Raw genomic sequence first — 24,669 nt, 5'->3', positions numbered from 1 at the left:
GCATATCCCTTGTGTGCCTCAATTCACAAGAACTCTCATAATCATTATTTCACCTCCTTTACTGGGAGTTGTGCTTTTCAAACTGCGGTGAACTCTGGAAAGACAGGGCTTTCCATTTTTCAGCTTTTTGATTTCAGATTTCTGGATGATTGTTCGACTCTGGCAAGAAACCATTCAAAATACATTCCAAAATATTCATCATTCCAGCAGGCTAAGAAACATAAGATGTAGCAATTTATTAGCTAATGTGAAATGCATTTGCTGTCCAGAAGAGGCAAAGGATGGAGGTGGGTCTGAGCCTGGTTTCCCTTTGCGTCCTGCAGAGCTGGGGTGTGGAGCATCCTGGAAACCCTGGCCTGTCCCATCTGCCTTCCTGTTTTTTCTGGATGTCCCCATGTCCAACAAAAGTCTTCCAGACACCAGCAGCAGCCTCCTTGTCCCTTCTCCTTAGAAGAGCAGGTTTTCAAGGTGGGCTTAGGAAGGAGAAAGTTGTTTTGAAATGCTCTGATCCCTTTGCCTCCTGCAGCAATTGTTAAGGTCCTTTATACCCCACCCAAGGAGTGTGCTTCTGGTCAGGATGCTCAGCCCTTGGAAAAGGCAGGTGGGCTGGTTGCTGGGAGCCAGGCTCAAGTTATGTTATTTCTGGACCTTGGACACCATCGTTTTTCCAGTTGCGATCAAGAGGGACCCATAAAATCCATTAGAGGTAAAAAAAATGGATTTCTAAGTGAAGCTTTGCAGTGGCTCCAGTCCAGTTTGCTCAGGAAGGGGTGCTGGTCGTCCAATATCCTTGAAACACATTTGTTCTTGGATGCTAATGAAAGGGGAGCACAGCCTTTGGAGAGCTCGTTCCCGTGTTCTCGCTGCCGTTTGCGCCTCCCTTCTCTGGCGCCCTGTGGTCCTGGCGTGGCCGTTCTGTGCCATGCAGTTCGTAGTCCTGGATATTCCAGGAATGCACAGATGAAATATCCATTGGGAGCAGTGTTCCTGCCCACCAGAGGAGCCAGCTGGCTTGTGCATCCCACTGATCATCCTCAGTCTGTTTGTGCGGGTCCCATGGACCAAAAAAACCCACGTCCCAAGTGAATTTCCAGATCCAGGATGGCTGCTGGATAATGGCACTTCTCAGCAGCACGGTAGGGACCTGGAGGAGCAGAGACATTCATGGAGCCACTGGGCTTGAGTCAGTCTTTCTCCATGAGAGGAGCTTGCTGGGGAGCATTTGCAGGTAGTGTTTGGAAATGAGCCAGCTGAAATGCCAAGTGGTTCATCTGCAATCGAAATATGGACTGGAAAAATATCCCCCCCAAAGCAGCTCTTTTTGGTCTTGACAAAAACCCTTTCTTTTTTCTTCCCCCACCCCCCTTTTTATTTTTGCACTAGTCAGCTTGTTGCCAAAATACTTGGTTTTCCTTATATGAAAGCTTTTCTAGCTGAAGTTCATGAGGATTTTTTACCACTCTTTCTAAATGCAAGAATAAATTTATTAAAAGCAGCATTGCCCAGAGTCCAGGTGGGCATGCAGTGCCTGATCTTCACTTCATGGCTTCCACCTGTTCATGATTCATGTCAAGCTGTAGGTCTGGGGGGGTCACCTCTGTACATAAAGAGAAGGGGACAGTAGGAAAATCCACCAGGGGAGCAGATGGAAATTACACCATGTGCCTTTCGCATAACCTGTAACCCCGTGGAGCTCACTCCAGAGGGATATAAGCATGGGAAATAAATTTAATAAGCTGTTCTGTCCTTATTGAAGCAGTGCTTGTTGCCACTTTTTTTTTTCTTTATTTTTCTTTTTTGAGGCAGCTTGTGGGGTATATCCAGGTGGATGTTTGCCTTCCTGACACTTCTGCTCCTGCATGGAAAGTGTTAATTGCACAGTCAAGAGCAGCGGTGGCTCTGAAGGACACTCTGAATGAGCTGGTGTGCTGGTTTGGAGTACACCACGTCTGCATGAAAGGGGGCAGAGTCCCACAGCTTGGCTTTTCAAGGCTGTGGAGAAGGGAAGGGAAAGGATACTGGACAGGAGAGGAGAAATTTTTATTACGGGTGGGCTTTTTTTCCTAGAATAAACTGGGGCAGGGAGGGGATCGAGAGCGTAGGGAGGCATCTGTGGGAGTGAGGAGATGCCGATGGAGCAGGATGGAGTTTGGGCAGGTTGATCTGTGCTGAATCAATGCCCTTCCTAAGATGGAACATCAGCACACACGGCATGGCAAGGGGAGCTGATGGGAAGAGGTGTTGGAAGTCAAAGCCCTGACCTTGCAAAGCCCTGAGTTCACAAGTGTTCCTCCAGTGCCAAGCACTGATGCAGATGTGAAAGCAGGAGTGAGGGAGGGGCTGAGTGGCTCTCAGGAAGGTCTGGAGGTCACACTGGCTCCGTGGCAGCTCAGGGCTGTGCTGGGACATTCGGGCTGTAACACTTTGGGGTGCGATGGTGACACTTTTGGGGTTTGGCTGGCGCATGTCTGCGAGTGTGTTCCTGCTCCTCTGCCATGGGGCAGTGTCTCCGTGGCATGGGGCTGATCTAGAGAGGGATATGGGGGAGCTCAGCCCCCTTGGACCCCATCCCCTCCTGGTAAATCCACACTGCTGGATCTCTGCCACAGCCTGGTGGTTTGGGCTCTGTCACTTACAAAGTGCAGCCTCACAGAACATGATTTGCCGCTGGCAGGCTTTTAAATGTATGTGTTTGCTTTTGATTATGTGTGTTGGGTGTTTTTGTTGTTGTTGTTGGTTTTTATTCATTAATTTTCCAAAGATCAATGCGGTAACGCATATAAAAATTACAATATGTATAACAAAGTATAAAAGCATACAAGGAATTCCAAACACATAACATACTGTGCCTTGGAGCTTATGAGATCCGTACAGTGCTTATTGTATTATGGGAACACTCTGACCCCAAGACCTGTCGGAAAGGCTTGTTAGAAGAGTAGGACTAAGCCATGTGCCTTATGAGCTGTAGGATGCCCAGAAGGAAAACCCTAGTGAATAAAAAAGCAGAACAGTTGCAGCAGAGCTCAGACTGGTCTGTGGGATGTAGGGGGACTTCCCATGGCTTTGTACCAATTTCTGGAGGAGGATGTAAACTTCTGCCCCTGCAAATGTTGTTCTCCTGATAATAACACTTAATGTTAAGTCTTTCCACAGAGACTTTCTGGATTTCCATGGGATCGTGATTACTCTTTTTTCTTTTTTTTCCACCAAATATAATTTCTTCTGTCAGCTCCAGCAAGTGGGAACATCAACATGGTTAGGGAGAGCTCACATCTTAGCTGCTGTAATTGCCCATGTGCTCTGCAGGTTGCCACCAGATGAGAGGCAGAGCACCAGAGCTGAAACCACCCTGGAAAGGAGTTCTGGCTTATGTCTGCCTTAGGATAGGCTCTTGGCTTCTTGTGCTGCCCTGTCTGTGGGTCGGGAGAGGGGCAGGTTGGGATTTTAATGGGACCCCATCCCTGCAGACCCACAAAAGCTCAGAGCACAGGGAGAGCCTCTGCACTCATGTCCCCAGTGCCTGGTAAGTTTGGGTGAAGATTGTTTGCATGCTGGAAACTATTCTCAGGAGCTTGGAGGTGTCTGTAGACACCTCTATAGACCTGGAAGGTGACAACCCCAAGAGCCTCATTCCAGGTGGCAAGAGTCACTGTGTTGTGCCTGGAATGTCACCTGGGAATGTCTCCTTTGGCCACAGTACAGGTGGGAGGTCCTGAGGGAGGACAGTGAGGGGTTCGTCCTTAATGCTGGGGAAGCTGTGGCTGAACAGGACCTCAGCATGTCCTGGCAGCCAGAGCCAAGGGCAGCAGGAGAGCCAGGGCAGGGCTTTTCCTGCTATCCACGCCGTTCACAGCTCTGTAATGATCTGTAATTTGTGTGCAGGCAGCTAAAAATCACCCTGATGGGTTCCACATTGCAGACACTTGGGAGAGGAGCTGCCGTAGCCCCACGGGTAATGCTGAAAATGTGCACGTTTTTCTGTTTGGTGTCAAAATTCAGGTTTGGTATGAAAAATTCGGTGCTGCCTTTCTGAAGCTTCGTGCTCATGCACAAAACAATTTATTATTTATGTGCAAAACTTGAACCTGACTGCGAGATAATCGCAAGAGATGGCTCTTAAAGGAAATGGAGCATCTGTTTCTTTGTTATTTTTTTTTTTCTGTGTTCCCGGTGCTCTTAACAAGACTGGAACTTTGGATGCTTGGATTTTCTGTATAATTGAAATAATTAAAACATTAAGATAGTTCAGAAAAAAAACCACAAATAAACAGCTGGTGCTGTGTAACGAGAAGATGATAGTTGAAGAATCTCTGTAGTCTGACCTGCACTCACAAATAAAAGCCTTCTGTTATCACTGCTGTACAGCTGGGCTTGGTATCGCTGCACTCCATTAAGTGCATGACTTAGTAGCCATCTCCTACCTTAGTATATTCACTTTCTTGTTAGGTGTTATCTTCATTCCCTATTGCCTACACTTGTGACAGTGCTGTAGGGTACTTACACCTTCTCTATGTAGCATTTGTGTGCCCTGAAGTTAAACCTAGTTTCCATTCGAAAATGCTTTTCCTTGTGCGCAGAAACACGCACGAGCTGGAGTTCCTTCTCTCCTGGGAGGTTTTGAAAGATACTTCAGGCAGCTCTGAGCATGAAATGTTATCCATTTATGTACCCCGGCCCTCTTCTGTCCCTGCTCACATCTGGAAGGACGATGGATGCTGCTGCTGGACAACGAGCTCCCCTTGTCTCAAATCAGTGGGGCAGGGCTTTGGCACCGTGTGGATTTTGTATGTTCCCATTCCTCTGCTTGAAGCCTTGTTTTCACCTTAATTAAACATTTTGAGTCTGGGTTTTGGATATTTTATGATGCCAGTTGACAAAGCTGCCCTGCACCCAAAGTGTTGTAATGTTTTGGAGGGATGGGATGAATCGAAAGCAAAGCAAAGCGAGAGTAAAGCTGGGCTGGGAGTGTGTGATGGGCTGTAAACTGGATGGCTGATGCTGGGGAGAGGAGTCTATCCAGAGCTGGGGAAACACCCAGAAATATTTCTATTCAAGCTTCATGAAATTTAAGTTTAAACCCAATAAAAAGCCCTGTTCCTTTCCCTTCTATTCTCCGTTTTCCTTTCTTTCTCCACCAATCTGAATAAAACTTTCTCTGGCTTGCAGTATTTTTTGTCTTTTAAGAATTTTGCATTGTTGCCTTTTTAATTTATAGTTTACTAGCTTTTTTTCCACTGTGAGATCATTTGTCTTTCTTGTTCTTAAATCTGTGCTCAAACATTAGCTTCTTACTCTGAAGGCTGTGATTAGACTGCAATTCCTTATTTTTGTCCTGGTATCCTTTCTCAGTTTACAGTTTCCATAACTGATGTGACAAATCTTCCCTGCCTTACCGTGCGTTGTACTGTGGTTAAGTGTCTCTGTCCCTCCCTTAATTCAATCCAATTGTTTGCTTTCGATTCGGATCCAATTAATGAACTATAACAACTGGTTCTGGACTTAATAGAAGTAGTCAAAACTTTTCCAAACTGCCCACGTAATGTAAATCCCATCTGGAAATTAGTTTTTGTTCTGACCTGGAATGAGTGCAAGTATGCACAAGCATGCCTGCAAACTGGAAATCTGAAATATGTTGCGGTTGTAAGTATTGATGAAAAAAATACCAATCTTGAAACTCCTACATAAGCATTTAATTCTCAATTCTGATTTTTGTTTTTTTTTAATGTATTTTATTTTCAGTGTGGCATCCCAAGAGCAGCTACCTGGTGATGCCCCAGGGATAGTTGCAGGCACTGGGACAGACACTGTTCAGTGAGGAGAATACATTGGAGTGTCTTCACATGTGGATCTGCCTCACTGCAAGAGGAAAAAACAATAGGATGCTTCATGCTGAATCGTTTAGGAGAACTTGAAAATGCTTTTTTGTGCTTGTGTATGACACCAGGACTTGCATGTTAGGGGGAAATGTAGAAATAACACAGGAAAACACGAATGTGGAGACAGGAAACATAGTCCCCAGCCCAGCATGGAAAGTTGGGATCTGGCAGTGAAATCCCCAGATTTTCCAGCACTGGGTTTCTGCACATTTCGATCTCTCTGCAAGGCACATTTGCAGGCTGCTCAGCTCTTGAGAAAGCTGCACGTAATGAAAATTTTTGTGATTAAAAGAACGTTGACAAAAGACTTCTGACCTACCCAAAAAGCGTTGGAGCTGTTTTCCTCTCCTCTGCATTTCTGCTGACTCCAGTCTCTAGTGCTGTCAACACTGTTTAGGAAAATCATTTTTCAGTGCTCAGTGTTGTTTCCTGATAAAGAAATGATGGCAGAGAAGAAGAAATACCCTGCTGACGTGCTGGAGGCAGCCGGGCAGCTCTGTGAGCAAGGTGACATTTGCAGGCAGGCTGGGCTTTAGGTGTGTGCAGTCCCTCATTCAGCAGTTTGTAAACAGCATATGGCAAAACACAAGGATTAATATTCTGTTATTATCATTTTTTTTTCCCCCTGCTACCCAAGTCTCTTCTGTAGACATTTGGCTCTTGCGCCGTTCCAGAGGCGCGGCAACAGGAGATCCCAAAATTCCAAAGCTCCCCGTCGCAGGTTGTGCTTTGCTGTCCTGGAAGAAGGGGGTGACTCACATCCCTGCTTCGTGCCAGCCCAGGCTGGGGGTGACCTGGCCATGAGTCACCCAGCATGGACACTTTCCTATTTTTGGGCGCAGTAATTACGAGGTGAGCCGTGAATCACCGCCGGCGTCTCGCTTTACGCCGGGAGGAAACCAGGCAAATTGTGTTAACGTGCTTGGCAGGAGGAACTCTTGTTCTCCAGCATTTTACAGACTTTGGCCCTTCTTCTTGCTCCCCAGGGGGATGTGCTCACCCTTCCTCATGTGTAGCTGTCACGCAGGATGGAGCAATGGCCAGACGGCTTCGGGCTCGTGTTGCCTCCAGCCGGGTGTTGTCTGCTGGGCAGGACCTGATCCTTCAGAGCCTGGAAGGGACTCTGAAAGGAGCCCCAAGGCTTTTATTGATTTGTTCATCTGCTCTGCATAGGCAGGGTTTACATTAGGAAACAGTGTGAAATGGGTAGCCCCAAAGGAGGCTCTTTGTGTTGTCTTTGGCCTCTCCAGCAGCTGGATTTGCAAATGTTTATGGCATCTGGAGGGACATTTGTGCCCTGAGGCTCGTGTGCTGTGTGGTGTGGTGCACAGCAGCACAGCTATGTCGAAACTGGCCAGCAAAGCCAGGGGGGGGAAATAGCTGACCCCTTCTGAGAAGGGTTTGGTGATGAGTCAAGAGAGGGACATGCAGGGTTTTTCTCCTTCTTTATAAGGGGTGGACCCTGTGACAGCGTTAAACCAGGGTGTTCTGCACAAGCAGGAGTTAAATCCCATCCCTCTGCTTGGCTTTGTGGTCCTCTGCTTTGCTTCCCACCAACTGATTCACCTGTAGCCCTGCTCTAATTCTTTTGTTTTTCTTGCACATTCCTGCCTCTGCCAGTCCCTTCCCAGCTCAGCTTTACGACTCAGTGTTCCTGTTAAAAACTGGTCTCCAAATGTTTCCTCTGGGAAACGGGAAAACCAAGGGTGTGTTTTTGCACCCAGGAATCCCTAGGCTTGGAAAGGAGCCTTCTGGGGATCATCAGGCTGTTGGAAGAGGATTAGGGATGGAGGCACTGTAAACCTGAAGGAATTTGAAAACCCTGCTTTAATTTAAAAGGAATGTCCTTTTGTTCCCAAATGGATGGGCCTTGCTCCAAAGGTGTTCAGGTGCAGTAACTGGTACCAGATGGGCTGTGAAAAGCAACACAAACAGGTGGTGAGGACAACAACTGCAGACTTTAATTTCCTTGTCAGCTCCTCCCCGTGCCTTACACACCCCCTGGAGAAGAAGGGGACAGCGGGGGGGGCTGTCATATTTGTGTACATAGCAAAAGTGGGACTCTCAGTGGTGACACTGTCACCTGGGCCAAGGTGTGCAGTGATGAACTTAGAATGCGATTCACTAGCTGGTGCATTTTTATGGATTCAGGGATCAATACACTTCAATGCTGACATGAATATTGGCTTTGGTCCCCCCCCCAGGGTAATGTGAATTTTTTGTTGGCATCCCACACATAGTGGTGTGATCCAGATGTATCGATTAATTTCTGAGTAAATGCAAACCAGGTAAAAAACAATTTGTGCTCTTTTACGGGTGGTTGTTCAACACCTTGTTGGGCTCAGCAAGGCAAGGAGGATGCTGCAGAGGGCACAACTGCTCCTCACTAACAGTATCCAACATGCTGTTGCCCCAGAAAACTTTATTATGTCCCAGTAAGAGCAGTCCTTGGAAATTTGAAGCCAAGAGAACAGGATTTTGTGATTCTTTGGTGTCAGAGAAGATTTCCGGGGTTGTCAGGAATGGAGAGATGCAGTTTGGGCTTTCTTGCTGTTTTTTAGAGATAAGGAAGCTGAGACCTGGGGTAGCTTGAGAGAGCTGGTACAAGTCTTACACAGTGGAATTGAACAATAAATGCTTGGGATCAGTGCACTCTCCACCTCATCTCCATGTGGGGGCTAACACAGCATGGTTTTTATGTGGGCCTGAAATTGTGCAAGCCCCTTCCTCAGCCCCTTCCCTTCTTGAAACCATTGAGGTCGTTCACCCCGTGGCTGCGGGCTCGTACCTTCCTCACTTTTCCCATCCCCAACTGTCTCTCCTAGATGATCAGCTGAACTCAGAAGAGAAGAAGAAAAGAAAGCAGAGGAGGAACAGGACTACCTTCAACAGCAGCCAGCTGCAGGCACTAGAGAGGGTCTTTGAGAGGACACACTACCCCGATGCCTTCGTACGGGAAGACCTTGCACGCAGAGTCAACCTCACTGAAGCCAGAGTTCAGGTAATCCCACATCTCACACCTCACTTGGGGGATCATCGGGCAAGCAGCAGAAATCCTCGAGGTCTGTGTGGCACACGAGGTTCACCAAGCTCCTGGCTCGTGCTGCACTCTAGAAAATTTTTTAAAGCTTTAATGAAAAGATAAAAGGGACGATAAACAGCGCTGGGTGCGTGGCCTTAGCCAGAAGCACACGGTTAGCCATAACAGCTCTTGCATACTTTTCCATTGTGTTGGTCAAATACATATTCATAAAGGTTATGCATATTCAAACATTCCTTTGAATTTGTTTACATGTTCTTGGAATTCTTTAGCTTGGTTTGATTCCTGACTCATGCAGAAATTGGGAATTATCCTTTTTTTTGAGGGTCGTGTGTCACTTCCTCACAACAGCCCCTGGTGCCGTGGTCTCAGCAGCTGACGGTTATTGATCGCATCCTTTAAATGTTATCAAATCATATAGACAAGTGTTGGCTATTTCCACAAATACTTTAACCACCATTAGCTATTTCAGAGCTATGTCTATGAGTTGTTCTTATTACTGTCAGTTAGTTACAAAAATAAAAGCATTAGTTGTTGTTTGACAGCCACAGTTACTTCTGCGAAAGTTAAAATTATAATGCACAACATGTATTTTTTAATATTTTGCCAAGGCCAAAACTAAAATATGTATTTATCATGCTGTCCACAAACTAAAATATCATCCATAAATGATGTTCTGAGAATACAAACTACACAGGGGCCACAAAAGCCGACATCATGCTGTACCAAAAGCAGTTAAAAGTGATGACAAGGTGTACTACATCAAAATCTTTGTGATTTTAATAATATTAAATAAATGTTATTAAATAAATACTTATGAAAGAAATAGTGTTAAATAACTAAGTATTACATAAATAATTATTTAATATGTAATTTAAAAATAAATAGCATTAAATAAATTTTAATAATATAAATAAATGGGATTTTGATAATAATTGTGAAATTACTAATTTGCAACAGCCAATTCACAGTAATGGAAGTTATTACACTCAGGTGAGGGCTTCATCAGAGCAGGCACGAGGGTTATGTCATGCTTGGTGTTCCCAGGGACAGGCTGGGAAGCAGCCAGCTTTCCCAGAGGCTGCAGGGCGCAGTGGCACGGGGTGATGGTTGGTGTCTGTGTGCTCTTCCCCCCGGCTCCAGGTGTGGTTCCAGAACCGGAGAGCCAAGTTCCGCCGGAACGAGAGGGCCATGCTGGCCAGCAAGAACGCCTCTCTGCTCAAATCCTACTCAGGGGACGTGACAGCTGTGGAGCAGCCCATAGTACCCCGCCCCGCCCCGAGACCCAGTGACTATCTGTCCTGGGGGACAGCCTCGCCCTACAGGTCAGTGAGTAACCCCATGGACTGCTGGATCCCACAAACTTGGGAGTTTTGAGCTTTCTGTGCTTTCTGGCACTGACCCCCTGGAGAACGCTGCTTTGGACTTGAGGCCTTGGAGAAGGCTTCCAAACTTAACAGAGTTAAAATCACTGGTGTGTAGTTGGAATAGAAGGGTGTGATTTCACATGGTGGAGGGTTTGGAATTTGAGGTTTTTTAGAATATAGTAATAGGTATGGGGCAAGATGGAGGATTTTGGGTGTTGTCTCTTTCTGTCTTTTTCTTCCTTCTTCTTCATGATTTCAGGCAGTAGTTTTTTGTTGGACAGTTAGTGCTGCGCTGCGGGTCACAGGGGTTTGGTTATTGGGTCAAAAGTATAAATAATACAGGTGTTAGTTCTTTATTGGACTGTTTAACTTTAAAAGACCTTGTACCTAGCTATGTTCAGCTCCGTTTTCCTCTCTTTTAGCTGGTAGCTAGAAGTGTTGCAGAACTCTCTGTACTTTAGATAAGATTTAATAAATAATCAAGCCAATAATCAAGCCAAATCAATCAACACAAGAAAATTCATCTCCTTTGCATTTTTAATCCTGGCTCTCAGTGGAGACAGAAGAAACAGCAGAGAAACCACTAATTAAGCGGTGCAGATACCACCCTTTACAATGGACCATCCCAAAAGTGGCCCTCAGTCAGTTCTGATGTACCCACACGGGACACCTGGAGGATGCAGCTGTCTCACTATCCCACTGGTTTTCCCCACCTGTTCCCACCCCATCTCGTTGCCAGTTTTGCAGTGTGGCTCTGGCTCGGCATCGTCATTGGCAGCTTCTTTTCTGGAGATCTCTCTCTGCAATTCAGGAAATTTCGAAAGAGGCTTAGGTAGAATTACCTGGAAACAGGAGGTTTTCCCTAGTGCATCTGGTTTATAGCAAGGAGGAAACCTTTCCATGGGGCACAGATCCCGGGGAGGGGAGGTCAGAGCACTCGGGGAGGCTCAGCCAGCACACAGTGGCCAGAAGAGGGAGTTCTGTGGCTGTCCTGTGGCTTGGGATGCCAGGAAGGGCTGGGATCTCACTTCATCCATGTGGAGCAGTGCTCAGCACTGAGCTGGTGAGCACTTTTCTCTCTGTTGCCTGAGCACAAGTGTGTGTGTGGATGCTGCCCTGTGGTTTGCCTGCATTAAGGGCCAGGTGACAGCCTGGCATTGTGTCCACCTCCTGTGGTCAGTGCTACTTAAGGGATGACAGAAAAGGAGCACGGATGTGGCAAGCCCAGTCTCAGAGGATCTGGGATGTCCCTGCACATCACCCTGTCCTCTCTGTGCCATTCCTGGCTCTGCAGGAGCTGGGTGTGGACACAAGATCCACAGGATGTGTTGGTGTGTGGGGAGCCAGCTGGCTTACAGGCAGTTAAAAATTAGGATGGCGGGTGGTTTTTAGCACAGTGGCTTCATTGTTGGTCAGGAGCATGAAGACTGAGGCTGGATTTCTTCCTGTTCATCTGGCCTGGTCACTGCCAGCTTCCCACTGCCTTCCAGGAGCCACGCCATGCACAGGACCCCTCTTGCTCAGTCACCTGGACCCTCTTTTTGCTCCAGGTGTTGTTTGCACAGTCAGAGCTGCAAACACATGGTCTTCCTGCAAACACATGCTTCAGCTCCTCATATCCTCCCTGTATCTCCAGAAGAACGAGTCCTAGATCCACCACTCCAGATACGGAAAAGGATGCTTTTGGTGGCCACCAACTTTATCTTAGAAAAGCCTCTATCCTTTGAATTTTTTTTCTGAGGACTGCTGTCTGTCAAAATCCCTCTTTTTGGGGTTAAGATGTTCTCCCTGTGAAGTGTTCCTTGGTGTAGTATTCTGGGGAGATGAGATCAGGGAAGGGAAGTGAGTTCCTTCCCCATCCCAGTGAGACTGCACTGGTCACAGCACCAGATCCCTACGGAATGTTCGTGGCTTATTTCTACCTCTCACACTTTCAAAAAGAGGCCATCCCTCCTGAGATGTTGTTAATCACTGCTAGGAGAAGACTCTGGGAAGGTAACTCCCAAGGGCACCCTGGGAAGGGCTGTCTGAGGTCTCTTGCAGCACCTGGGATGTGCTGATGAGAGCAGGGGAGAAGGGACAGCCTTAGGGATGGCTCTTCAGCCCCCCAGGTCCAGGCTGTGCCTTAACCACATCTTCCCCTTGTCTTTTCTAAAGCCAAGATGTTTCAGCAAAGGCATTTTCAGCTGACACATCAAAGCAGGCTGGAGTGCCACCCTCCCACTGCCCTGCACTGGCAGAGCAGCACAGCAGCTGCTTTGCACACTGTGGGATGCTCAGGACCCTCAGACACCCCATGCTCCCCAGATTTCCTAATCCTAGTGATCATCTCTTGGCCATCACATTCATCTGAAAGGGCCAGGCTGTCACAGCCTCAGTAAAGCTTTGCAGTAAGGTCATTCAAGTATTGGACCCTTGGTGAAATAATACTGAAGCCCTCCAGCCATGTGCAGTGTTTGCATGGCCCTCTGCCCCCTCCCCATCTTCCCAGCAGTGATGTACCAACTCCTGATTAACAATTAGCAACTCCTGGGGGTGAGGGCTGGGAGCTGCATGGCCAGGGCTGGTTTTACTCTTAGATCTGGGGAAAGTTTTCAGTCCCTCTGTTTACTCTCCAAATACATTCAGCCACAGGTCAGCCAAAGCTATTTGCAGATCTCTGCTGTCACACACACAGCCAAGTAGATTTTTTTTGAAGTTGAAAAATGTTTTGCTTAGGCATTTTTTTAGCATAGGTTCCTAAGAAAACAAGATTGGCAGCCTGTACTTCCCACTCCAGCAGCCTTTGACTCCACAGGCCACTGAGAACCTTATTTGAAAAAAGGATTTTAGGCCTCAGAAACATGATGCTCCTCTGTGTTTCATGAAAGCAGGCAGCTGAGTGGAGGAAGGACATTTTTCTCTGCCTCAGTGGGGTGGAGTGAGGGGGAAACAGGGTGACTTCAACCCTTATTAGACCCTGGAGAGTCTCTGGAGCAACCCTCAAGCTATTGTGGTGTTTGGACAGAGCCTTCTTGTGCGCTGCTCCTGGTGGAATAACTTGATGAAAGGAAGCACTTCTGGAGATTTTTGGTTTAGCAGGGATTTCACTTGGCATCAGTAAGTGAAATCATCTTCCCTACACTTCTGAGGAGCTGGGAGCCAGAGGCTCCCAGGAGTTCCAGCCCAGACTTGGCCAGCAACCTGGTTTTGAATGGGGACAGTTTACATCCCTGACTGAAAACTCCTATTTTATCTAGCTTAGAGTACCCTTGAAGGTCTCCAAATTTCTTCCAGCTCAAGAACATGGGAGAGATGCACCCTGTGAAAGCAGATGGGCATGGGGGATTAAGTAGCCACCACTTTTACACCTTGTGGGTGTAAAAACACCTCCTGCAGGCAGTGCCTGGCTTCTCCCACTGCTGCTGACTTAGGGGTGAGGAGAGCAGGCAGCCCAGCCATGGGGAGGGAGCTGAGGGGATGCAGCTGGTTAAGAGCTCCAGAAACACACATCTTCCACGTGTTCTGAGTGCTGGTGAAATGCAAACCTTCCCTGGTCTGGATCTCCTGCAGGCTGAGGATTCACAAAGCACTGAGTGGCAAATAAACTCCTGGGAGGTCAGAAATGCCAGCAGTACCTCGGGGTGAGCAGGCACAGCTCCAGCCTGGATCTGTGCAGCAGGTGCCCATGTCCCTGCAGGGAGATTTGCTGTTGCAAAGGCATTTCCAGTTGTGGAGGTCAGTGCTGGAAGGATTTAAAAAAAAAAAAAAAGAAAAAAAAGAAAGAAAAAGGAAAAGACAACAAGGCAAAAAACCCCAACCCATCTTGATTTTTTGGTTTGTGGATATGGAGCAGAGCTTCAGCTGTGAGCCACCCGGGCACACAGATGGAAAAGGTCAGCACCAGAGCTGAGCTGGCCTCCAGCAGAGAATTTTGGGCTTCCTCCTGAACACTGTGTTAAATGGGCACCTCTAGTTCATGTGGTGCTTTTCAACTGTTTTTGATCTGTGGACCCAGTAAAGGAAATGCAGCAGGTCAGATACTCTGCTGGGTTTTGGGGAATTGGTGTGGGGGAGCTTCTTTTCACAGAAACCCACGGGACACATGGATTAAAAGAGTTTTCTAGTGGTCTGGAAAGCAGCTTTGCAGATTTTTTGGTAGGATAAGAAAGAAGTCGGAGATCTTTGTTCAGCCTCTGCTGTCAGAAGTGATGTTTTTCATGAATAAAGTCGCAGTTTAAAGGGAAAATAAGTGGTTTATGTTTTGGGTTTTTAACTTCAGCCTTCAGGGCATGCTCTTTATAATCAGCTGAAGTTTTGAGGGGAAAAAAAAGTGTGGAAATTTTCCATCCAAAAGGCTGAAACCAGAAAACATCACAGTTGTTGAAACGGGTTTTTCCCAGAGTGTTTCTTTAATGTAACATGTGTTTCAGAAGTGACGTGATTTCACAGGCTGTAAAACCAGCAATTGGTCTCATCAAAAAGACATTGCTTCCAGTGGGAATACTTTTAAGGACAATGGTCTCACTGGCAGGCTGACATCATTGCAAACCTTTTTGGGTTAGAAAAGAGGATGTGGAAATTTTTCCTGTTGACTTCCAAGCAGCTTTGGCGCTGGGTGAGTGAACGGCAGCGGAAATAAAGAAATAAAGGGGTGTTAAAAAAGAGGAGTGGTAATTCCCTGCTGACACTGGGAGTACATCCCACAGGTATGGAAAAAAACAGGGTTTAGGTTCTGCTGGTGGTTTCTGATGTGATGTTTCTCTTTCCATCCCTCAGTGCCATGGCCACCTACTCTGCCACGTGTACCAATGCCAGCCCAGCACAGGGCATGAACATGGCCAACAGTATTGCCAACCTGAGACTGAAGGCAAAGGAATATAGTTTACAGAGGAATCAGGTGCCCACAGTCAATTAACAGCTGGGGGCCTTGCAGAAGGAGAAAACACAACAGCACCCGTCCTGCTTCGCAACTTGTCTGTGCTGGAAGAAAATAAAAAAGAAAGGGGAAAAAAAAAAGCATAAAAAGTAAAGAAAAAAAAAAAAAAAGAAAAAAAAAAAGCCAACCCTCACCCAGAACTGAACACAGGGAGCAAACCAAACCTGTGAGTGATAAGGTTCCTCCTTCCTTTTGGGATAATGCCACCGTTTTGTTTTTGTTTGTTTTTTTTTTTCTTGTTATCGTCGGGTTTATTGCTTCTGCTCAATATACTACGAGCTTCTTCAGTAAAGGACAGTCTCACCCCGCTGGTTTCCATTTTTGTACGGGACTGCAAAAAGAAACCCCTGCCAATCTCAGCCCACGGACAAGTGCCACCACCAGCATGCTGAGATGCAAAGCTTGCTCATCACCCCGCTGCCCCAGCTCACCCTAGAAGAATTTGTTTGCTCACCAATTTCCATGATATCCACCCAGCCCTCATCCCTCCAGTCCCTTGTGCCACAGAGGCAGCACATTCCTATCAGTCTGCCAGAAGCCCATTAATGCAACAAGATGGATTCCTGCTGGCTGAGTTGCCTGGAAAACCTCCCTGGGCTCTGCAGAGCTCCATTGTTTTGTTGAGTATTCCCAGCACTGCTGCCTCAAAAAGCCAAAGAAGAGAGCAAAGCCAATGTGGGTGTGTGAGCAGGGGGAGTGTAGCAGGGAGATCTCTGTGTAGTGCCAAGAACAGGACTGTCAGGACACTCCTTTCTATGCCTTACAGTTTGTGCCACAGGGAAAGGTGTTGTCCAGATGCATTTGTTTTATATATACTGTATATATTTATATATATAAGATAATACATGCAAGCTTGGTTGGTGTTTTTTATTAAACAAAATAAAATCCACTGAAAACCTTTGGGATGTTTGTGTTGCATCCAGGTGGAGCTGTGCATTGAAATTCCAGCCACAGCCTCCCTCAGCCCTGTCAGAGATCTTCCCTGCAGCCTTGGGCAGTGCTGGAAAAAGCAGTCCTCCTGTGAGAAACTCCAAAGAACTGGTGCTGCAGGGAGCCACACTCTTTTGCAGATTTTCCCCATGGGCAGCTTCACAGAACACAACAAGGATCTCCTCTGCAGTCAGCCTGGTTCATGTGGCTCTTGGGGACATGCAGGGATAACCCCAGGGAAAAGTCACTCTGAGCACAAGGGGTGTCTCAGCAGGGAATCCCTCCAAAGATCCCATAACACTGCTCAGTAAGGCTTGTCCTGTAACCTTAACCATTAACCTTATAACCTTAACCATTTTCCCTACCTGCTGTCCTCCCTCTGGGCTCTGGAGACCTAATTAGGACCTAATTTGTTTATCTCCACGAAGAGTAGAGGAGATGCAGCCCAAAAGGCATTTCCTCCACACTCCATTCCCTGAGGAAATTGGGAACTTTCTCATTGCTGGCAATGCCTGCCCCTCACATTTGGGGGAGGAGGGGCTTGATTTATGACAAATAGCACTTGTGTCCAAACTGAGATGGACTTTGCCATGGAATATTCCCACTGAAGACAGCAGAGGTACTCCATGGTCCAGGCTGGACCATGAGGGAAGGAGAATGAAGCTCAGTCATGAGAAATATTCTGGTTGGGTGGCTTAGATCTCCACCCTGGTGTTTGCTGCAGACACACTGGGCATATGTAGGTGTCTGACAGTGGGCTTTGATAGCCTAAAACAGCATGTTGCAGGAAATGAGGAATAAATCTCTTTAAAGTGTAGGTGAAAATTAAACTGGCAGAGGATGAATGGAAATCCAGCCAAAGTATTTGAGCTAGCACAAGGGAAAAAGCCCTGAATCCAAACTGGAGTAAGTTGTGCCTGTGATTGTATGCATTGCTGCTGGATTTTTTTTTTCTTCCCTCCCTGTTGTGGGTATTTTTGAGGGGAAAAATACATAATTGTGATCAGGACAAAAAGCTGAAAGTCACAGGCAGAACACCAGGGAAAAGGAGGAATACTGTGCTTTGAGAAATCCATCATGCTCTGTTTGATCGCTTTTTTTTGGGCCACCTGCAGTGTGGAGAACCTAATGTGTGTAAACCAAAATATTTCTACTCTGCATAGTATGGGTCTGTTACCTGGGAAGGGTGACCTGGAACAGAGACTAGACAGAGCAGAAGGAATAAAATAGGTATTTATTGAAAGGATGCACTTTGGGCAGTGCAAGAGCCCGGCTGGGGCTAAACCCAAATCAAATCCAAGACAGATCCTGGTCATGAGTTTTTACACTTTCATAAGTTTTGGTTCATCTTGGGGTCAATTATCCCACCACAGCCCCAGGCTATGAAGTCTCAGCTCCCTGGCTTGCCCCCTTCCCTTTGACGTTTCTGCTTTTTGGGTACCAGTTGTCCTTGATTCTCCAGCTGGGAAGGGATTGTTTTGTCCAACTACCCTGTGAAGGGACCTCACTAACACCTAACATGAGGTTTCAGAGCTTCACACTAAGCAGCAGAGAGTCTGAAAAATATAAAAGTTAAAACCCAAGGCATCAGGTCCAGCTCCTGAAGCCAAGTGATCATGCTGGAAATCTCAGGCTGCACTTAGGAACTCACTCCTGTTTCCCATGCCAGCACAAACACACGAGCAATTGAAGAATGTGGTCAGAAGGGACCCAGTGCCTTTGAGTAACATTACTGAAAGGTTGAACTGGTTGTTGAGCACCTGGAGCTGGTGCTCTCCACTCGCCTTGCTGCTCTCCTCCACATCCCACCACCATCCCAGCAGTGACAGCAGCCTGGATGAATTCCCCTGTGCTGGCCTGAGCGCTCACCCTGGAGCTTCAGCTCTTTCCTTCAGTGTCTCGCTTGCCTGGAGCTTTCCCCCAGTCTTTTCTGCAGTAGAAAAACCACCCTGAGCAGCTTCTGTTGTTGTTTGTGTAGGGACACCACTTTCTGAGGTTATCAAGGGGCATGAAGCTCCTGGTGCCCCATTACCCAGCCATGGGCTGAGATCTCCATCCCCACGCTGGGATGCTCTCATGAAGGGGCTCAAAAATGCCTGTGCAAGCCCTTGTTCAGCCTCCTCACATCATTTGAATTGTCTGGAGTGGGGCTGCTCCTGCAGGAAGGCTCTGGAAGCTTCTGCACCTCCAGTTTGGGCTAGGACTTGCCTTGGCTTGGGCTGCTTGCTCAGAGATGCCACCACATCCTTATCTGTTGTCAGTTCAGATAAGACCTTTACATCCCCTTTGGTGACCCAGTATTGCCTTGTTTACATGGATTTACTAACCAGAGTGCAGCTGGATGCACAGACAGCTTTTGGTGTTTGTTCCTTATTGTCCAGCCTTGTTGTTGATCAAGCCAAAGTGAAATTTTAGAGTTGTGCACGTTTAATCTGTATTTTATTAAACCATGTGAATAGATGTGTAAATCAAGGGCCATATCCTCAAAGAATGGACTTCTCCAGGGTTTCAGTAGATTTTCAGTTGTAGCTCTGGGAAGTTGCCATGGTGATCACAGTTTTCATTAAGTTTGGGTACCATCCAGGGGAGAAAATGTGTCTTAAGGCATTTTCCTCTTGCCTTACTCTGTTTTCTCAGGCTCTCCCTTTCTCAACAGAGGAGCAGGTGACTGGTTCACTCAAAGTGGGAATTTTGTGCATGACAGGGATGGATGATTAGCAAGGCTGTGAAGCCATGGGATTTCCAGATGGAAGTGCATCCTGTAAATGATCCCTTGCTTTGTGATGTAAAATGTACAGTGTTTGCACTAGAATAGAAATGATCATTTTCAATAAAAGGGGGAAGAGACTCCCCAGTGCTTTCTATAAGCTGCCACATCTGTGTCACGTGTTGCTGCCCTGAGATGTCCTACAGTGTTGGCTGGGAACTCTCTGGAGCCTCGTGGGGGGAACAGGAGCCCGTGGAGCTGGGCTTGGGGTCAGGCAGCTGCAGGTTCAGCCACAGTGTAAGGCAGGAAACATCCACAGAGCCTTCTCCTAGAAGAGATGGTGTTCAGGAAGAGTGGAGACACAGAGCTGGCTTTGTCCCCAGCTCCCTGCACCCCACCAAGCTGGGCAGGCACCAGGTGGGGCTGAAGGGGAGCAGAGGGGTCACCCCCCAGAGAAGGGAGGTGAGGGAGGGATGGACATCCCCCTGTGGGTGATGGGGATGGGTGACCAGCAGAGAAGGAAGGAAAGCAACAAATGAAGAGAGGAAAAGGGTTGAGTCCCATCAGCTGTGCAGGAGTGAACAGAGCTGGGCTCAGCAGGGAAATCCCTCCACCGTGGAGCAAGGCAGAAAGAGCTCAGAGGCTCATCAGGGCTAATTAGGGAGAGTAGGGGTGGGAGTGGTGCTGGTTTTGTCTCCTGAAGATGTGCAGCTAGGCTGGAGTGGGTGAGCCGTGCTCCAGGGCTTGGGTCTCTGCTGGGAGCTGCAGCTGGGTGGGAGGAGATGCTGGGGGGCTGGGCTGGTGGGCTTCTGCAACTTCCCTTCTTGGTCACTGAACGATTAATTCAGATTTGGGCCAGCTCTTGGGAATCTGGGCTATGTCTGGGTTGCTATCCTCTTTCCCTGCTGCTCTGCCTTCTGGCCCTCCCTGGGCAGCTAAATTTCAGCAGGGCAGTCCCCAGAGAGACCCTGTTAAAGGGAGATGGGTATCTCTGCAAGGCCCTCAGCAGTCAGCCAAGCTTGCATTCCTTGGAAAGCTGATTATTCCCTCCTCTGAAGCTGGAATAACAATAACATCACCCTCTTGCTTATTATTTCTTGGTTGCCAAAAGAAGTAGGCTTGTAGAGAGCATCGTTTCCAAGTTGCTTCTGAGACTGGAGTGGTTTGGAGCGAGTTGGAAGGAGCCTTGGGTGTCCACCCAGACCTGCAGCCAGCTCCTGTGAGCTGCATTTGGCCAGGTGTCCATCTCCTGGCCTGGCCCTGCTGTGCCCTGCTCACCTGATGGCTGCAGCTCAGTTTGGTTTGGGTTTTCCAGCAGGGTCACTGAGAACTGTGGCACGAGCAGGGTGTGGCAGCCTCCCCTCACCCTGCAGGTGTGTCCTGAGCATACCTTGCATACTTTGTGGTGGTCCCACCATGGCAGCAGACACCTGATGGACTCCATAGCAAAACCACATCTCCTGCTCACCCCTTGGTGACAGGGAAGTGTCTCCATGCCTGAGGGTTTGCCCACAGGGGTTTTACAGTTCACCCTTCCCCTTCCTGCCCCTCCAGGGAGTTCCCAGGTGAGCAGGGACAATGCTCAGCAGCTTGTTTGGGGTCCAGCAGCCTGGATTTGGGGCTTAGCACTGTTCCTGGACTCACCTTTTCCAGCTTTCCCACCAGTTGCTTTTCTGCCTCTCAGCTGCCTGGAACACCTCTTTGTCATCTTCTCATCTTAGCAATTCATCCAGCTGTGGCTCAGGTGGGTTATTCTGTGTCATCAGGTGTGGTGAAATCACACGAAGCAGCAAAATTCAGGGGAGCAGAAGGAGTGGGGAAACCCCAGCTCCTTTCACAAGCCAGGAAGGACCTGTGTGTGTCCTACCAGCAGATGCTCAACAGAGGCAGCGTGCACTCAAGGGGGTTCAGAAATTAGGTTTGCAAAAAAACCAAACCAAACTGTCTGGGAGGGAAGGCAGGCAGGCCAGCTGTCGTTTTTGGGGGTCTGGAGAGGACGCTGTGCTGTGTCCAAACCTTCTTCTATGCCCCTGCTGGCTGCTGTGTGGCAGGAGGGCATCTCTGGGGCTGCTGGGATCAGAGTGCCCTGGCAAGGCTGGGGCATCATCCAAGAGCCAGGTGTTGATTCTGAAATGTCATTGAAGGATCTTTGAAAGGAGTGGCCCCCTTCCAAGGTGGGGTGTTGAAACCCAGAAACCTGGGAGTTTTGAGCTTTCTGTGCATTCTGGCACTGACCCCCTGGAGAACACTGCTTTGGACTTGAGGCCTTGGAGAAGGCTTCCAAACTTAACAGAGTTAAAATCACTGGTGTGTAGTTGGAATAAAAGTGTGTGATTTCACATGGTGAAGGGTTGGAATTTGAAGACTTTAGAATATAGTAATAGGTATGGGACAAGATGGAGGATTTTGGGTGTTGTCTCTTTCTGTCTTTTTCTTCCTTCTTCTTCATGATTTCAGGTGGTAGTTTTTGGTTGGACAGTTAGTGCTGCACTGTGGGTCACAGGGGTTTGGTTATTGGGTCAAAAGTATAAATAATACAGGTGTTAGCTCTTTATTGGACTGTTTAACTTTAAAAGACCTTGTACATAGCTAGGTTCAGCTCCGTTTTCCTCTCTTTTAGCTGGTAGCTAGAAGTGTTGCAGAGCCCTCTGTACTTTAGATAAGATTTAATAACATGCACATAATAAATATTAATAAAGATTTAATAAGTGCACATTTACAGTGGGGGCTGGGAGATGGCTGTGCCCTGTCATTCCCTGCAGTCTCCCAGTCCCCACCCTGGAGTCCTGAGGGCACTGCTGAGATGGAGCCTCAAGGTCTCCAGCTGTGAAGACAAAGCTCAAGTGACTTTGGTGGGGCAGGGGATTGACATCCCTGTGCCATGGCAGGAATGTGCTGTGGGAGTTAAGAGCAGGCTGAAGGATGATAAATGGCCACCAGCACCTTACGATGTCTTTCTCCCTCTTTCTCTCTTTTCCTTTTTTCTTTTTTCTTTTTTAATGACTTTTTTAAGATCAGAGTTACGCTTTCCAGTGTCTTGGCCAAATTTTGCTCTCTGCCTGGCTGCAGTCCCTCAGCAGGCTTGGACAGACACTGTTTTCTTTTTCATCCTGCCTCTGCCTGTCCAAGCCCTCCCAGATGTTGTCTCACAGCCCAGAGGTGGTTTCAGAGCAGGGCCAGGTGGAGCCCTCCTTTCAAATTCCTAAAATTAGCCAGGCCATAAACCCATCCTGGGACATCACCCAGCACCACATTTCTCTGACCAGGTGATGGGCTTGGTGCCACTTGCCCAAAAAGCTGCTGTGTGAAGGAGATGAGTGCTCTCCATGGCCACCTTCAAGGAGCAGAGGAGGTGATGAGCTGTCCTCAAGGTGAGAATGGGATGTGGGGATTTTTCACTCCTCGGAGGAGGAGCTCAGGTGGGAGCTGTCCTGTTTGAACTATTTTCAAGTCAGCCCCATCATTTCCTCCCTTTCCTCAGTGAAGGGGTGTGAGCCTTGTAGATGCAGGACCTTCATGGGGCTGGGATGTCTTGGAGGAGAGCTGAGCTCTTTGCACATCTGGCTTGTGGGGGCTGAATGGGACAAGGAGCCAGGGAACTCTGCCATGTGCCCCCTCTTGCTGTCACCTCCCACCAGCATCTTGTGGGAATCTTCAGCCCATCCTTGGAGGGGTGGGACAGCAGCAACTCCCCAAACTGGCTGCAGGACAAAGACCTCCTGGACCATGTTTTAAGTCCTTATCTGAGAGGCTAGTACAGCTCCCCAGCCTGGCAGGAGATTTGTTGCTGTGGCTTGAAGGCTGTATCTAAAGCTCATTGAAAAGTGGAGTTTCTTTTCCTGTGGCAGCTTCCAAGATTTACATATTTGACTTTGTCCCAGATCAGGCTGAGGAGTGGAAATCTCTAAAAATACTGCAAGGAAAATGCAAACATGCACAGGCATGGCAGGAGAGCTGACATTATAGATTTTCCAGCCTTGCTGAAGTGGAATATGTTGAGATTTTGGAAAAAACACACTCCAAGAAAACTGTTGCATTTCAGTGATGTCTGTGCCCTAAGTGAAGCGTCCAAGCAGGATGCTCCACATCCTGAGCTTGGCAGGACCTGGGATGTTTTCTCTGTTTTGGGCCAGTTCTGGGTTTCTCCTGTGACTGGGTCAGCCCAGGGGATGGATCTTTACAGGAATTGTGGGCACAGACAAAACAGCTTTGCAAATTCAAGGACCCTGCTCCGTGCCCATCACCTGGCTCTTTTAACACCATGATGACCTCCCAGTGCTCTCCAGACTGAAACTCAGGGTGGGAAGAGCAGAACCCCAGGAGAATGGGCTGCCCACAAGCACAGGAATGAGGGCTGAGAGTCACGGTGAATGTGCTAACTGCTTATTTTGGCAATGCACGATACTTCCTTTTTTTATTTTCTTCTTTTTCTTTCCTTTCCCTTTGCAAGCCATTTGTCAAGGTGGGGTTTCACTGATGGAATGCAGATGTCCAATAAGATTTTCAGAGGTAAATGAAATAAATAAAGGAATTGACAGTCATTCCAATACAATGGTTTGCCTGTCACAAGAGGCCAGAGGTGAAGGTCCTGATGCAGCATTGCTGCATCTCCTAAACCACAGGGTGATTTCTCCCTCCTCAGTCTGCATCTGTGACCAACCTCACTTCACCAAGGACAGCTTGCTGGCCAAACATGGAATCTTGGAATAATAAATAGCAATAATCTGTCTTTGATTTCACCTCCCTTTTTTTCAGTGATGAATGGCTTCCATCAGAGTGAGTGGAGGAGGAGCAGCTGCTCATGGGGGGTAGGGTGGCTTCTCCAGGGTTCATTGTTTTAATCATGGCCTGAGTGAAAGTGGCAGCCTGAAGATGAAATACTTGCTGAAAGGAAATCATAACTCTGGGTGACTCCACTTAGCTCTACTCCTATTAAGAACTTACTTTTGTTGGACACTGAGGAGCACGATTTCGACCAACCATGCACTTAAATGCCACTTCTGTCTGTGTTTATGTTGTTGGGTTTGCAGTGTCTCTGCAGCCTGTCTTGGGAGCTCTTAGGCCAGCCTGGAGCCTTCTGTTGGGGCCTCTCCAGCCTTGCCTGGTATGGGATTTTTGTGGAGGATCTGTGCTGCACTAAGGAATGGAAGCCATGACACTGAACAGGGCTTTGCCATCCCGAAGGAGACAAGAGGAGATGGTGGACATGAGGTCTGCTCCCTGTTCCAGGGCAGGGGCCCTCCCAGTGGGGAGATGGGTGCCAACAAACGGGGGGAATGCACTGGGTGACACCTGGGCAGCTCACACCCACCTGTGGCCATCCTCGCTGGACACCTCTGTCTGTGCCCGAGCTCTCATGTCCTTTTCTGCAGTGCTCAGCACAATAAAACCCTGCTCTTCCTCCACTGCTGGCCCAGAGCCAGCAGCAAAATGTGTATTTTGGGGCACACAGAGTGTCGTGTCACATCTTGATGATGATGGTGGTCTGTAAAGCTGTGGATGGATGGACAGCAGAGAATTTGGTCTGCAATGGGCATGGTCATCCCACCAGTCTGGGGCTCCTGCCCGTGGCACAGAGGGAGTTAAACATTCCATGTTGTTCTTCCAAGTGGTGCATCTTGTATCCAAGCACCAGGAATACTGGGGAGAACAGTTAAAAATAGCCAATCTTCCAATGTTCCTGAAAAGAAAGAAAAAAAAGAAAAAAAAAAGTTCTCATATGCTCTGCTGGCTGCAGCTGCTGTTATGAAACAAAACATTTCCCATCAACAGTTATTAGCCTTGGAGCCCAGGCTGCAATGCTGTTTATTACGGTAAGAGTAATATATTAT

The 24,669-nt window shown here is 47.8% G+C and overlaps 1 protein-coding gene across 1 annotated transcript in view; it reads left to right on the top strand.

Moving 5' to 3' along the window:
* The window catches only part of PRRX1 (paired related homeobox 1), a 37,009-nt gene extending 21,192 nt beyond the window's left edge, over positions 1-15,817 (top strand). The window contains exons 2-4 of the mRNA XM_062497626.1: positions 8,702-8,877; positions 10,060-10,241; positions 15,042-15,817. Of these exons, the coding sequence (XP_062353610.1) occupies positions 8,702-8,877; positions 10,060-10,241; positions 15,042-15,180 (497 nt within the window). The 3' untranslated portion in view covers positions 15,181-15,817. The remainder of the gene's footprint in view (positions 1-8,701; positions 8,878-10,059; positions 10,242-15,041) is intronic.
* Positions 15,818-24,669: the final 8,852 nt, after the last annotated feature.

The sequence above is a fragment of the Cinclus cinclus genome, chromosome 8 (genome assembly GCF_963662255.1).
Source record: "Cinclus cinclus chromosome 8, bCinCin1.1, whole genome shotgun sequence".
Classification (NCBI taxonomy): Eukaryota; Metazoa; Chordata; class Aves; order Passeriformes; family Cinclidae; genus Cinclus; species Cinclus cinclus.
Note: the sequence above shows the minus strand (reverse complement) of the source record. Positions and strands in the feature narration are given on the sequence as shown.